General features: G+C 44.1%; 1 protein-coding gene across 1 annotated transcript; it reads left to right on the top strand.

Annotated features, from left to right (window-relative positions):
• The first annotated feature begins 13,771 nt into the window (after positions 1-13,771).
• On the top strand, positions 13,772-14,716 carry LOC129554165 (olfactory receptor 5B2-like). The gene has a single exon (XM_055422783.2). It carries the CDS (start codon positions 13,772-13,774, stop codon positions 14,714-14,716), a length of 945 nt encoding a protein of 314 aa, XP_055278758.2.
• The last annotated feature ends 2,058 nt before the right edge of the window (positions 14,717-16,774 follow it).

The following is a 16,774-nucleotide window of genomic DNA, read 5'->3' as shown; positions in this document are numbered from 1 at the left end:
ATGCGACGGGTTGACTCACTGGAAAAGACTCTGATGCTGGGAAAGGTTGGGGGCGGGAGGAGAAGGGGACGACCGAGAGTGAGATGGCTGGATGGCATCACCGACCCTGTGGACATGAGTTTGAGTGAACTCCGGGAGTTGGTGATGGACAGGGAGGCCTGGCGTGCTGTGATTCATGGGGTCGCGGAGAGTCGGACACGACTGAGTGACTGAACTGAACTGAACTGAACCTTGCACCAAACTTTTGTGAAATAGATATAATGTGATTGACACATCAGCATATTTCACTGAATTGTGGCCACGAAGAGCTAAGGAAAGAAGGTCTATTAAATAGCTCAGTAAATTGTTGTCATTTTGACTGCATTCCATATCGTATTTACCTTGGGGCTTTCCCCTGTAAGTGGTTGCAGACTCACAGAAAATCCTGTTTGGAGGAAGGCCTTTATGTGTACTAACAATTATTCACATTCAGAAGAGTAAATAAATGACCAGAGAGGTTCCGTATGTAGCCTGTTCCTTCTAAAATGATGTCAAGGAGAACTATTTTGGGATTTTAGAAGCTAATGAATGGGAGCCAGGAGGGAATGTTAGGGACCTGGAGCTTGTCTCAGGACAAGCCCCCACGAAGATTGCCAAAGGCACTCATTCAACTTACTTCAGCAAGAAGTAATTAAACTGCCTCAAGGACGAGCTTGGCTTCCTGAGCCAGCAGCACGCAGATATATTTACATTATTTTCTTGTCATTTCTTTCTTTTTTTTCAGTTTAAGTGTAATTTACTTGCAGCTTCATATTTTAGTGTACAGTTCTGAGAGTTTGGACAAATGTGTGTGATCATGTAACCACCAACACAATCAAAATAAAGAACAGTCTTGTCTGCCCTCAAATTTCCCTGCTCTTTCTCAGTGAAACTCTCCTGCCACTCCCAGATACTGGAACCCGAATTTGTCGTATGACTGTTCCTTTGTAAGAAATACCATACAAAAAAAAAAAAGAAATACCATACAAGTGAAATCACACAGTATGTAGCTTTTTGGGTCTGGCTACTCTCATCTGGGATAACACACGATACAGTCATCCTTCTGTGGCTCGTATCAGTAGACTGTTATTTTTTATTTATCAAGTGCTCTTCTATTGTATGGAATATAGCCAGGTTGTCTTAGTTTTATTGATTACAGTTAAATCTGCTATAATCATTTGCATATAGTTTTGTGTTTGAACACTGGTTTGCATTTCACTTGAGTAAATACCTTTAAGTGGAATTGCTGGCTGATGGGGTAAGTATATGTCTCATAAGTAAGACTGTCAACTTTATGAACAAGTAACACACCACTTGCATTCCCACGGGTAAAGTATCTCACTTCCTTCCTGCCATTGCCAGTCCTTACCACTGTCTACACCAGGGTGGAGTGTTCCTGACGGAATGAAGCAGCTGAGTGAAAGTACCAAGGCTGTGAGGAAGCTATATTGTTTACAGAACTTAGAGACGTCTACTGGTTCCACAGTAGCAATTGGTACAACTACTGGAGAAGGCCAAACCACGGGTGCCTAAAGCTGTGACATTGATCAGGAGAAGTTGGGAAATTAAAGTTCTGAATGACAACTAGAAAATGATACGTGGGCTTTCAGAAGTTCTGACACTTTCCTGGGCATTGAGAAGGTTGTGGCCATGTTCAGGATTATGGAAAGAGCAGGGCAGATGCCAGTTCCTTATTCCAGCTGACCTTGAGGACCTGCACAAACAGAGAACAAAAGCTGAAGCAAGATCTGCCAGCTGTCTAAATTTCGGGTGGTCCCCAGTCCACACATTCAGGCCCTCTCATCAAAGTGTGCATAAGGAGAATTCTGACTATTGGCTGGCCAGTACTACAGTTGCAGCCCCAGAGAAGACAGGCTTATGTGTAAAAACAGGACTTTACAAGACTGGCAGAGACTTCAGTGGCTCTACAGCACAGGGAAACAGACCCTAAAATTAGGACAGTCAGGCCACTAAACAAACAAAGGCAAATATCAAACAATTGCAAGCTAGTCGGAATTCAGTTTCCACACTATATTGTCTAAAGCGTCCATTTATTTAACGCACACACACAAATGTGAATCATGAAAATCTGGAGGAAAATATGAGAAAGTGGTCAACAGAAACTCTTTGGGGATGTCCATATACTTTCAAAAAACTGAGGGAAACAACAGGTAAAGAATTGAAGGAAAACACAGGTGGCGCAGTGGTAAAGAACCCGCCTGCTATGGCAGGAGACATAAGAGATGCAGGCTGGATCTCTGGGTCAGGAAGATCCCTGGAGGACGGCATGGCAACCCACTGCAGTGTTCTTGCATGGAGAATCCCATGGACAGAGGAGCCAGTCAGGCTACAGTTCCTAGGGTCGCAAAGAGTCGGACATGACTGAAGCCACAGCACACACAAACACAGGTGATTGATTACAGTGACGGATCTAACAGAGACTGTGCGTCCCTGGTGGCTCAGTGGTGAAGAATCTGCCTGTCAGAGGAGATGGAGGAGATGTGGATTCGATCCCTGGGTCAGGAAGATCCCCTGGAGAAGAAAATGGCAACCCACTCCGGTATTCTTGCCTGGAAAGTCCCATGGACAGAGGAGACTAGAGGGCTATAGTCCGTGGGGGTCGCAAAGAGCTGGACTTGACTTAGCAACTAAATAACAACATCTAATAAAGAATATCAACAAAGATAGTAAAGTTATAAAAAAGAAGCAATTAGAAATTCTAGAGTTATAATTTTAACTTTATTAAAATTCAAAATGTTTCTATGTTAAGAAACACCATTTATAAAATAAAAAATTTAAACCACAAATTTGGAGAAAGTGTTTGCAAATCAAATATCTAATTAAAAAGATAATTTTCAGAATATAGAAATCTTACAACTCAGTAATGAGAAGACAAATGTCTCAATTGAAGATGGGGAATATTTGAAAATACATTTTATAGAAAAAGGTGTATTAGTGCCTAAAACCCACATGAAGAGATAAAAATGATCATAAATCATAAAAATTAAAATGACAATGAGATACCACATCAGATACACTGGGATGGCTATAACTGAATAAACGGATCATAACAGATATTTTTAGAGATGTGGTAAAAAGAAAATCTCCATACATTACTAGTAATCTTTAAGTTTTGGATAAGTGGGTGCTGAAGAATTGGACCAAACTCTTCTATTACTGATAGCTCAGTTGGTAAAGAATCCGCTTGCAATGCAGGAGACCCCAGTTTGATTCCTGGGTCAGGAAGATCTGCTGGAGAAGGGATAGGCTACCCACTCTAGTACTCTTGGGCTTCCCTGGTGGCTCAGCTGGTAAAGAATCCTCCTGCAATGCGGGAGACCTGGGTTCGATCCCCGGGTTGGGAAGATCCCCTGGAGAAGGGAAAGGCTACCCACTCCAGTATTCTGGCCTGGAGCATTGCATGGACTGCACAGCCCATGGGGTCACAGAGTTGGACACGCCTGAGCGGCTTTCACCTTCACTTTCTTCCACTTCTGTTAAAGGCAGAGTAAATGCCCCTGAAGGATCTTTACATGGAGAGACAAAGACCTGCCGGAGGAGGGAACTCTGTCTCAAGACGAGGACACTCTCACTCACAAGACAGTCACAGTCAAAGGTGATGCGGGAGCACTAGAGGGCTGGCCTAGACAACTTTGAATTTTGAGGAGACAGGCTCAGTAGCGGTCCAGTCAAAATTCCTGGCAAAGTAAGTCAGAAAGAGAAAAGCAAATATTGTGCACTAGCACACATGTAGGAAATCTAGAACAATGGTACTGATGAATCCATCTGCAGGGCAGGAATAGAGATGCAGACGTAGAGAACAGCCCTGTGGGCGCAGCGGGGGGTGGGGGGAGGGCGGGGCGGATAGAGAGAGGAGCTTTGGAACATACACGTTACCATATGCAAACCAGAGAGCTGGTGGGGCGTTGCTGTACAGCTGAATGCTAGAAAGGAGAGGGTGGGGGATTGGTGAAGCAGGTGAAAGGGATTAAAAGGCACCGTCTCCAATTATAATAGTTAATAGTACTATAAAAACTTTAAATTGAGAGACAGGGTAACTAAACTTGTGGTGATCATCTTTAATGCATATAAGTCACAGTGTTATACACCTGAAGCTAATGTATGTCAGTTCTACTCCCAACTTTTAGAAAGGTGGAAGGAGTTCATCACTGGTAGACCTGCCTGAGAGGAAATGCTAAAGGCAGTCCTTCAAGTTGAAATGAGAAGACATTAGACAGCAATGCAAAAACATATGAAAATAGAAAATTCACTGATAAAGGCAAATATATAGACAAATACAGCATTTGGCAATATGGTAATTGAAGTATGTAAGTCACTTTGAATCCTAGCATAGAATATAAAAGGTAAACAGATAAAAATAACTGTAACTGTTATTTTGTATTCAGTTCAGTTCAGTCACTCAGTCGTGTCCGACTCTTTGCGACCCCGTGAATCACAGCACACCAGGCCTCCCTGTCCATCACCAACTCCCGGAGTTCACTCAAACTCATGTCCATTGAGTCGGTGATGCCATCCAGCCATCTCATTCTCTGTCGTCCCCTTCTCCTCCCGCCCCCAATCCCTCCCAGCATCAGAGTCTTTTCCAGTGAGTCAACTCTTCACATGAGGTGGCCAAAGTATTGGAGCTTCAGTTTTAGCATCAGTCCTTCCAATGAACACCCAGGATTGATCTCCTTTAGAATGGACTGGTTGGATCTCCTTGCAGTCCAAGGGACTCTCAAGAGTCTTCTCCAGCACCACAGTTCAAAAGCATCAATTCTTTGGCGATCAGCTTTCTTCACAGTCCAACTCTCACATCCATACTTGACCACGGGAAAAACCATAGCCTTGACTAGACAGACCTTGGTTGGCAAAATAATGTCTCTGCTTTTTAATATGCTATCTAGGTTGGTCATAACTTTCCTTCCAAGGAGTAAGCGTCTTTTAATTTCATGGCTGCAATCAGCATCTGCAGTGATTTTGGAGCCCCCAAAAATAGTCTGACACTGTTTCCACTGTTTCCCCATCTATTTCCCATGAAGTGATGGGACCAGATGCCAAGATCTTTGTTTTCTGAATGTTGAGCTTCAAGCCAACCTTTTCACTCTCCTCTTTCACTTTCATCAAGAGGCTTTTGAGTTCCTCTTCACTTTCTGCCATAAGGGTGGTGTCATCTGCATATCTGAGGTTGTTGATATTTCTCCCGGCAATCTTGATTCCAGCTCGTGCTTCTTCCAGCCCAGCGCTCCTCATGATGTGCTCTGCCAGATACCAAATACGAGAAGATACAGTTTGTGATATGAGTAACGAAAAGAGAGGTGTATAGGAGCAGAGCTTTGTAAGTGATGGACGTTAAGCTGTTATCAGTCAAAAAGAGATGGTTGTAACTATGAGATGTTTTGTATAAACCCCATGGTAATCCCAAAGACTGGACCAGCAGAAGATGCACACAGAAATGAGAAAGGAATCAAAATCCGTCTCTACAAACAGCCAGCGACCCACAAAGCACGGTATCAAGAGATCGAGAGGGGAAATAGCTAAAGACAGCAAAGGAGAGCAAAACGAACATGACTAGTCCCTCTGTGATGGTTCATTATATGTAGCAACTTGAGTGGGTCAGGGCATGCCAGATACGTTATTAAACACTGTTTCTGCGTGTGACTGTGAAGGTGTTTGTAGACGAGATTAACGTTTGAATCAGTGAAATGAGTGAAGCAGGTGACCCTCTCCAATGTGAGTGATGACCATCCAGTTCATTGTGGACCTGAATAAAACAAAATGGTAGCAAGGTGAATTCACTTGCTACTTGACTGCTTGAGCTTAAGACATTGATAATCGGCTTTTGGCATAAAAAAGCTCGGGGTTTTTGTTAAGGTGATAGAACTCTTCTGTTTTGTAGCTGTGGCAGTGGTACCTGACCAGATAAAATTTAACCAGACTCTTAGAATAACACACTAAAAGCTATGGATGTTGATGGTTTCTAAACTATACTTTGAGTACAAAATGGAAAAAAATGAAGAACAAGCAATGAATTATGAAAACATGTGCACACTCTCAATATATCTAGCAGAATCCCACAAGCAATTTAATTCTGTCTTCCCTAAGAACGTGAGATGAGAACTACAAATGCCCTCATGGGGGAAAGCCCCAGAGAATTCTGTGTTTCTATGGCTCCCTTCTGACTCCCGTGAGCCAGCCTCTGAAATCCCAACATAAATCCACGTGGCATCACTGACTGTGCTGAGCCCCCTTGGCCATCATTTACCAAACACAGGCATCCCTCTCTGACCTCGAACCTGAGGATTTGCTTTCGTGGCCAGAGAAAACGGCTCAGAGTAAAATTATGGTGATCGGCTTTAAAGTGATAGCCTCTCAGCAAGGTGTTTTATGAAGCTACCCTCATCTGCTAGTTACAGGTACAAGTCTGTGAACTATTCGAAAAGAGGTAATATTACTGTTTTTCAAACAAGGCAAAGAAAAGTGACTTCTCCAAGAGCATAGTCAGAATTAGTGGTGAGTTTAGGAGTTTTATCCAGGTTTCTAACTTCATGTTGGGTTCCTTCCTCCATCTTTACTTGTTCTTAGAGGTCTTGGAATCTTTAAGAAAGTCTCTAACAGTGGTGGTTTAGTCACTAAGTCCTGTCCAACTCTTGCAAACCTGTGAACTGTGTCCCGCCAGGCTCTTCTGTCCATGGGATTTCCCAGGAAAGAATACTGGAGTGGGTTGCTATTTCCTCCTCCAGAGGATCTTCCAGGCCCAGGAATCGAACCTGTGTCTCCTGCATCACAGGCGGATTCTTTACCAACTGAGCTACGAGGGGTATGTGCTTTATGCCCATGACTAAATGTCTGATTCCATTATCACTCTTCAGGATTGACTGTCTCTACTTTTCCAGCAGCAAGGTAAGCTTCTGTGTTTCATATACATTTTTAGTGAGAAGTATAATTCATGTAAAATCTATGGGGCAGCTATACCTACTATGAATTATCTGAGCACTGAAAGAGATGGTTTCAACTTTTTTTTTTCTAAAACAGTGAGTTGAGGCTAAAGTTTGAATGTCAAAATTTCCATCAATGGGAGTTTAGAGATACATATGGAACAAAGTCATGTTGTTCTCCTATAAAAGAATCGCAAAAAAAGAATAAATGATCCCATCACTAAGACTTAATCTCATCTTAGTTACTATCCTGTGTCATCTCATTGGTGGCAAGAAAGAAAACTACAAGAGAGTGAAATAATCCTTCTTTATTTTTTTTTAATGTAATTGTCATCGTTTAATAAGAAGTATTTGAAGCACTTTAATAGTAAAATTAACCTACATGTGGAAATGACCTTTTATTCATTCTTCAAGGATATTTGGGACTCCATCTCTTCCCAGAGTTTATGGTAGGTCTCTGTATTGCAGAGATAAACACGAGATAAACACGAGAGATTGGGACTTCAAGGGATTAACAGTGCAGTAAGAGACCTCTTCAAGAAAATTAGAGATTCCAAGGGAACTTTTCATGCAAAGATGGGCTCGATAAAGGACAGAAATGGTATGGACCTAACAGAAGCAGAAGATATTAAGAAGAGGTGGCAGGAATACACAGAAGAACTGTACAAAAAAGATCTTCACGACCAAGATAGTCACGATAATGTGATCACTGACCTAGAGCCAGATATCTTGGAATGTGAAGTCAAGTGGGCCTTAGAAAGCATCACTACGAACAAAGCTAGTGGAGGTGATGGAATTCCAGTTGAGCTATTTCAAGTCTTGAAAGATGATGCTGTGAAAGTGCTGCACTCAATATGCCAGCAGATTTGGAAAACTCAGCAGTGGCCACAGGACTGGAAGAGGTCAGTCTTCATTCCAATCCCAAAGAAAGGCAATGCCAAAGAATGCTCAAACTACCGCACAATTGCACTCATCTCACACGCTAGTAAAGTCATGCTCAAAATTCTCCAAGCCAGGCTTCAGCAGTATGTAAACCGTGAACTCCCAGATGTTCAAGCAGGTTTTAGAAAAGGCAGAGGCACCAGAGATCAAATTGCCAACATCCGCTGGATCATGGAGAAAGCAAGAGAGTTCCAGAAAAACATCTATTTCTGCTTCATTGACTATGCCAAAGCCTTTGACTGTGTGGATCACAATAAACTGTGGAACATTCTGAAAGAGATGGGAATCCCAGACCACCTGACCTGCCTCTTGAGAAACCTGTATGCAGGTCAGGAAGCAACAGTTAGAACCGGTCATGGAACAACAGACTGGTTCCAAATAGGAAAAGGTGTACGTCAAGGTTGTATATTGTCACCTTGCTTATTTAACTTATATGCAGAGTACATCATGAGGAACGCTGGGCTGGAAGAAGCACAAGCTGGAATCAAGATTGCTGGGAGAAATATCAATAACCTTAGATATGCAGATGACACTACCCTTATGGCAGAAAGTGAAGAGGAACTCAAAAGCCTCTTGATGAAAGTGAAAGAGGAGAGTGAAAAGGTTGGCTTGAAGCTCAACATTCAGAAAACAAAGATCATGGCATCTGGTCCCATCACTTCATGGGAAATAGATGGAAAAACAATGGAAACAGTGTCAGACTTTGTTTTTTTGGGCTCCAAAATCACTGCAGATGCTGATTGCAGCCATGAAATTAAAAGACGCTTGCTCCTTGGCAGGAAAGTTATGACCAACCTTGATAGTATATTAAAAAGCAGAGACATTACTTTGCCGACCAAGGTCCGTCTAGTCAAGGCAATGGTTTTTCCCGTGGTCATGTATGGATGTGAGAGTTGGACTGTGAAGAAAGCTGATCGCCGAAGAATCAATGCTTTTGAACTGTGGTGTTGGAGAAGACTCTTGAGAGTCCCTTATACTGCAAGGAGATCCAACCAGTCCATTCTAAAGGAGATCAATCCTGGATGTTCATTGGAGGGACTGATGCTAAAGCTGAAACTCCAATACTTTGGCCACCTCATGAGACGAGTTGACTCACTGGAAAAGACTCTGATGCTGGGAAAGGTTGGGGGCGGGAGGAGAAGGGGACGACGGAGAATGAGATGGCTGGATGGCATCACCGACTCTGTGGACATGAGTTTGAGTGTACTCCGGGAGTTGGTGATGGACAGGGAGGCCTGGCGTGCTGTGATTCATGGGGTCGCGGAGAGTCGGACACGACTGAGCGACTGAACTGAACTGAACTGAACTGAAGGTATCCAGACAGGTAATTAGGATGATTATAAAATGTAACTCGTAATTACACTTTAGTGGCACAAGCCTTACGGCCCTTCCAAGCAGCCACCGCATTTCTGGTCCTGAGCAGAGTGCCTGGTGGTGGAAGTTAGTGCTTCTGCCGGATTCAAGACTCCTGCTCCTGCCGCCCCTCTGCCATGGGGCATGCCTTAACCAGTCAGTGAATTGGGGATAATAATAGTGCCTACCTTAGAGCTGCTGTGAGTATAACTCTGGCATGAGAAGAGTTTAGCCCTGGGCTGGGATTAGGTCTGTGCCCAAGAAAGGCAGCACTGGTGGTATTGTAGCAGGACTGCCTTACATGTTGGTGGATGACTTAATGGAGGTATGAGCTGGAAGTTATGGGAGGTTATGGGAGTGCATCAGGCAGGAGCTGCTGGTGTCTTCGCAGAGGTGACCTGCATCCTGAGTCCTAGAGGACCAAAGAAGGCAGGGCTGGCTTTGTGATTTGCAGCGCCAAATGCAGAATGAACACAAGGGGCAAGGGGCCCCCGTTCAAAAATTGTTCAGAATTTCAAGATAGCACAGCAGAGCGTTAAACTAAGTCACGGCTACTCCTGAGGGCATCCCCCTGTGCCATTACGTGGATCACATGGCTGGGAAGTGGCCTCGTAAAGAGTTCTCCAGGGGGCTTCCCTGGTGATCTAGAGGTTAAGAAACCTGCCTTCTAATGCAGGGGACTAGGGTTCAATCCCTGGTCAGGGAACTAAGTTCCCACGCGCTGCAGGACAGCTCAGTGTGTGTGCCACAGTTACTGAGCCGGCACGCTGTGGGGCTCATGCTCGGCAAGTGGGGGAGCTTGTCAGCCTCAACAAAGAGCCAGCACAGCTGGAAGAAAGGGAAGAAAGAGTCCTCCAAAGGTCACAGACAGTGATGGTGAGACGTGTGGGGGACAGAATTCCATGTTCTGGCTCCATCTTGTTCTTCCCAATTCAGCCCTGCTTCCTGAGCTGCTCCTTCCTGGGAAAATAGAAGAAAAGACCATGTAGTCCAGTGAAGACCTGACGTGAGACTCTGGGCAGGTTCGTTTTGTGATCCAGGAATCTGTCGTTGAGGCATGCAGCAGGGAGAAGGTGGCATTGGAGCTGTTAGGAAAATGCCGTGCAAAGTGGGAAGCAGGAGAGGGAAAAACGAAGAAAGGTTTTTGACTGTAAACCAGCCAGGCGCTGGGTAAGGTCTGCCTGTGCTTTTTGAAACAGCCTCACGGGGGCGGGTTTTACAGATGGACAGCAGAGCTCAGAGAGGGACAGCGTCGTGTCTCAGATGATGTGGCAGTCACAGGGTAGAGCTGCGGCCTGAGCCTGGCTGTCTGATGTAACACCTTCATCTGTGAGTCTGGTCACCACTGGGCCCCGCGCTGAGGCTCAGACTTCCCCGTAGAGTCTCTCAATAATTGCCACAGTGTTCAGCTTTAGTGCATAGTTTAAAAACGCGTTTTTAAAACTGAAGTCCTAGTTGATTTACAGCATTCGTTTCTGGGGTGCAGCAAAGTGGTTCCGTTATATATTGAGTTGGCCAAAACGTTCGTTTGCATTTTTCTGTGAGATCTTTTTGGCCAACCCCACACATATGTATGATGGTGGTTTAGTCACTAAGTTGTGTCCGACTCTTGTGGCCCCCGTGGTTCCTCACTGGACTCCTCTGTCCGTGGGATTTTCCAGGCAAGAATACTGGAGTGATTTCCTTCTCCAGGGGATCTTCCCAACCCAGGGATTAAAGCCACGTCTCTTGCATCTCCTGCATTGTGGGCAGAGTCTTTACTTCTGAGCCAGCAGGGAAGCCTTTTCAGATTATGTTCCGTTCCTGTTACAGGATATTGAATATACAATATGACAAAACACAGAAGTGTTCTGATCAAGTTAGCGAGATCCTAACTCTACTGTAATCGTTCCCATAATCTCATCCTTATGATTACTAGCACATTTGCAAATGCGGCCAGTGAGGTGGCTGAAAGCATAGGCTTCTGATTTGGTCACAGCCAGGTTTGAATCTTGAATCCTGAATCTTTTTCATACTATGTGACTGTGCAGCTTTACATAGCTGCTCAAGTCCTCAGTGTTCTTACTGGTAAATGGGTATAATAATGTGATCCACCTTAAAACACTGCTGCTGCTGCTGCTCCTAAGTCGCTTCAGTCGTGTCCGACTCTGTGTGACCCCATAGACGGCAGCCCACCAGGCTCCCCCATCCCTGGGATTCTCCAGGCAAGAACACTGGAGTGGGTTGCCATTTCCTTCAATGGCATGAAAGTGAAAAGTAAAAGAAAAGGTGGGCTTCTCTGGTGGCTCAGACGGTAAAGAATTCACCTGCAATTTGGGAGACCTGGGTTGGGAAGATCTTCTGGAGAAGGGGAAGGCTACCCACTCCAGTATTGTTGCCTGGAGAATTCCATGGACGAAGGATGCTGGTAGGCAACAGTCCATGGGGTTGCAAACAGTTGGACACAACTGAGCAACTTTCACTCCCTCACTCATCCGGAGGAATGAGTGTGTGTATTTGAATACTTGTGTGTATACATATAAACCCATGAATAAGTGTATATGTGTGCATATGCATAAACATGGATGCATATGCTCTTAATGGGGGCTTCCCCAGTGGCTCAGCTGGTAAAGAACCCACCTGCCAATGCAGGAGATGTAAGAGAAGTGGGTTTGGTCCCTGGGTGGGGAAGATTCCCTGGAGAAGGAAATGGCAGCCCACTCCAGTATTCTTGCCTGGGAAATCCCAAGGACAGAGGAGCATGGCGGGAAGTCCACGGGGCTGCAAAGAGCTGGGCATGACTGAGCGCACATGCGCACACGCACTCACGCACAGCACAGACATGCTCTATGCGGTGAGCCTATGAGATGATATGAGATGAGGACAGTGAGAGAAAGAATGAGCTTAAAAAAGAGACTCTACTCATGCTGAAATAAAGACTTCAAGAAAGAAGATAGACCAGTTCACGTGGCGTGGCTGAACAGCCAGTGATGGTTAGCAGAGAACCGACAGACTGAGAAACACTGGAGGACACACAGATGCCCGTGGACAGAGCGTGTGAGAAAAAGTTGAAGAGACAGGCCGCAAGACTTCAACCCTCGTCCGCGTCCGGATCCCTGATTTCACCTGCCTTTCTCGAACGTAGAGCCTATCATTTCATCCTCATAACAATATCACAGCTAGTGCCTATCACATGATGCTAGGCACTCAGCATTTGACTGATTTTTCGATACAGTATTTCATCGAATTCTCACAATACTACCTTGAGGGATTATTCTTCTGTACATGGAGAAAACCAGGATCAAGTAGTTAGGTTACAGCCAACGACTCTGGGGTAGCAAATGGTAAGACCGACACACATCTGTTCCCAGAACCCAGCTTCACACTCAGTGCTATGTCTTCCCCTCAGAACGGCCTCCGCCGGCGAGTGCTCTAGCTATTCCGCTCGTCTGTTACACACACTGGAGCAGGAAATGGCGACCCACTCCAGTGTTCTTGCCTGGAGAATCCCAGGGACGGGGGAGCCTGGTGGGCTTCCCTCTGTGGGGTCGCACAGAGTCGGACACGACTGAAGCGACTTACGAGCAGCAGCAGCATTACACACACGCGTCTCAGCTACTTGACCGGGAAACCCAAGCACTGAGTTGGGCCAATGGAGACAAGGAGTAATTGTAAATTGAGTAAAACTCAAGTTTATTTATTTATTGGAGGGCAGTTTAATTTATTTCTTTTTCAAAAATTGTATTGAAGGACAGTTGATTTACACCGTTGTGTTGCATTTCTGTTGTACAGTAAAGTGACTCAGTTACACATATACATTCTTTCTCATGTTCTTTCCCACCGAGGTTTATCACAAGCTATTGAATATAGGTCCCTGTGCTATACAGTAGGACCTTATTGCTTATCTATCTGTATACCATAATGTGCATCTCTTAATCCCGAAGTCCCAGACCAGTGGACCAAAGAACGACTCTTCCTGGGTACAAAACTTGACTTTGACAGTAATAATTTTGTGAATTTAAATACATTACTCAACCCCTATGCTTCAAAGTTAAAAGAGGGTAACAACTAGTCAGTCTTATAAGCTTATTGAGAAAAGCAACTTGATACACGGGTGAACTGTACAGGGCAGCTCCTGGCACCACAACAACATAAAAATGTAAGCATTTACGAGGCTCAGGGAACCAAAATGACACATATATTCACTCTAGACATGGCATCCTGATCAAGACTTTATATTTTCACATTTCAGTTTACAAGTGTGTAAAATTTAGACAGTAGGAGATGAACCAAACGACCCTTCGGTTTCAACAATGTGTAACTCTATAATGCACTAATATGCACCAACACTGGTCGCCAAAGCCATATCTTATATGAATAACATTGAAGTTTTGATATTGCCGTCATGCAGTGACGCGCGTCTACCGATCAGCCAGTCATCTAGTTGCTGTCTGCTTCGATTTCTGTCCGTTCCATTGTTATCACTCCGTTCCTTTATTCCTTATGGCCACAGGGCATCTTGTGATTCCCAAACCACAGCCATGGAGAATAATACAGACGTGACTGAGTTCATCCTGCTGGGACTAACCAGTGCCCCAGGACTGCAGGTACCCCTGTTTATTATATTCAGGCTCATCTATCTTGTGAGCGTGGTTGGAAACCTGGGGATGATTGTTTTGATTCTCACGGACTCTCGTCTCCACATTCCCATGGACTTTTTCCTTAGTAACCTGTCTTTGGTGGACTTCTGTTATTCTACAGCTGTCACTCCCAAGGTTATGTCTGAGCTGCTTATGGGAGACCAGGTCATCTCCTACAACGCATGTGCTGCTCAGATGTTCTTTTTCGTAGCCCTGGCCACCATGGAAAATTTCCTCTTGGCATCAATGGCTTATGATCGCTCTGCAGCCGTGTGCAAACCCCTACACTACACAGCCACCATGACAACCAGTGTGTGTGCTGGTCTGGCCGCCGGCTCCTGCATCTGCAGCTTTCTGAACGCCTCTGTTCACATCTGGGACACATTCAGTCTCTCTTTCTGTAGGTCCAATCTAATCCATCACTTTTTCTGTGATGTTCCAGCCGTCATGGCTCTCTCTTGCTCTGGTAGACACGTTAGTGAGCTAGTTCTTGTCTTTGCGGCAAGCTTCGCTATCTCTTTTGCCCTCTTGGCTGTCTTTGTTTCCTACCTGTCCATATTTGTCACCGTCCTGAAGATGCACTCGGCTGAGGGATACCTGAAGGCTTTATCCACCTGCGCCTCTCACCTCACCACAGTCTCCATCTTCTACGGGACCGTCATCTTCATGTACTCCCAGCCCAGCTCCAGTCACTCCATGGACACAGACAAAATCGCATCTGTGTTCTATGCGATGGTCATCCCCATGCTGAACCCCCTGGTCTATAGTTTAAGAAACAAGGAGGTTAAAGGTGCTTTCAAGAAGGCAGTTAAGAAAGCAAACTTGTCTCTAGGCTTCACCTTTTAAAGCTGTAAGATTCCAAATAACCTAGTTTCATTCCTCTCCTGTCTTTAACCATGAAATCATCTACATTTTAGGGCCCACACTACTCCTAAATTACTGAGATAATACTACCATTTCTCCTTCAAAAGTCTATCATCAAGAAAAAAGAAAATGTTATGGCCAACTATGTGATATCTGTATGAGGATGTCCACAGGGATCTTTGAGTATTTGGTGCCCTACTTGTAATAAGCTTTATTAATTATATTTGGTTCATTCATATGTTCTTATTTTCTCTACCATATAACAACACAAGCATATGAGTAAAACACTGGACACACAAAACCATGAATAAAAGCACATGCAAGAAGCTCAGAAGATTTTAGTAAGTTTTCTTAGGTAACAAAGTTTGGTTGGAATAGTCTTTTTATCTCCGAAACTTGTGGCTTTTTTTTCTTCCTGGTTACGTTTTAGAAGCTGAGAATTGACAAAGATTAGTGAAAGTAAACTGCGCTGCAGACACTTCATGGTGGTTCTTGTCACAGTGTCCTTCCACTTCTTGCAAGCAGCATCCAGATTGTCTTTGGGGAATCTCTTTATGTCAGTTGGTATAAATAATACAAGCAAATATACAAGCAAAGTCCAAAATGGCAGTGGCTGAACCACAGAGATTTTTCTTGCTTGTATATTGTTCAGTTAGTTGTTCTACGGAAACTCAGTGGAACAGTCATCCAAGTTCTTTCTGTTTTGTGGCTCACATTATCTTTGCTCCTACTGTGTAAATCTAAAACATATTCTAAAAGCATTTGTTATTTACAGTAACTAGCACATGGAAGCAACCTAGATGTCCATCGACAGATGAATGGATAAGGAAGTTGTGGTGTATATACACAATGGAATATTACTAAGCTATAAAAAGGAACACATTTGAGTCAGTTCTAATGAGATGGATGAACCTAGAGCCTATTATACAGAATGAAGTAAGTCAGAAAGACAAGAATTGTATATTAACGCATATATATGGAATCCAGAAAGATGGTACCGATGATCCTACGTGCAGGGCAGCACAGGGGACAGACATAAAGAGCAGACTTTTGGACACAGTGCGGGAAGGAGAGGCTGGGGTGATCGGAAGGGACAGCACTGAAACACACACAGTATCATGCATAAAACAGCAGAGTCCCATAGCAAGTGGGACTTTGCTGGTGTTCTGTGACAACCTAGAGGCCTGGGAGGGGGAGGAGTGGGGAGAAGTGTAAGAGGGAGGGGGCATATGTACACCTATAGCCATTTCATGGTGCTGTACGAGAAAACATCACAATATTATAACTAACCCACAATTAAAAATTAAATAGTAAAAGTTTAAAAAGTAGCTTTTAAATGGCTCCAGTAGAAAACATGTCACTATCATCACAAACTTAGAGTCAGAAGAGAATATATTTGGATTATAACACTCTGTCCACACTGGTGTCCATGTCAGTACATTCAACACAATCTTGCAAATACGGGGAGTATGGAAGCCTCTTAGTATGTAGACGCAGAGAAAGGAATACCAGTGCAAAGTTCCTATGGGCATCTTTATTACAGAATTGAGCTCCCCCAGGATCAAAATAAAACACATTAATATTATTCTACTCGGATACTTAATATAGATTATGTTTACTATTGATAATATGTTTACATTATCTGTGGAAGCTTAGAATCACTGGAATGAACTGCATTACCATAACCAACTCAGGTATTAAGCATTAAAATAGTTTGATACGTTTTGTCTTCTCAGTTCAGTTCAGTAGCTAGGTCGTGTCTGACTCTTTGCGACCCCATGGACCACAGCACGCCAGGCCTCCCTGTCCAGCACCAACTCCCGAAGTTTACTCAAACCCATGTCCATTGAGTCGGTGATGCCATCCAACCATCTCATCCTCTATCGTCCCCTTCTCCTCCTGCCCTCAATCTTTCCTAGCATCATGGGTTTTTCAAATAAGTCAGCTCTTTATCTTTTATGACTTACTAAATAGAATCTACTTGATGTGTTGTCAATGAGATATCTTTTCTAAGGAATGACAACAAAGTTTCCAGATAAT

Source organism: Moschus berezovskii, chromosome 14, assembly GCF_049115385.1.
Source record: "Moschus berezovskii isolate FMDL1 chromosome 14, NW_MosBer_1.0, whole genome shotgun sequence".
Classification (NCBI taxonomy): Eukaryota; Metazoa; Chordata; class Mammalia; order Artiodactyla; family Moschidae; genus Moschus; species Moschus berezovskii.
Note: the sequence above shows the minus strand (reverse complement) of the source record. Positions and strands in the feature narration are given on the sequence as shown.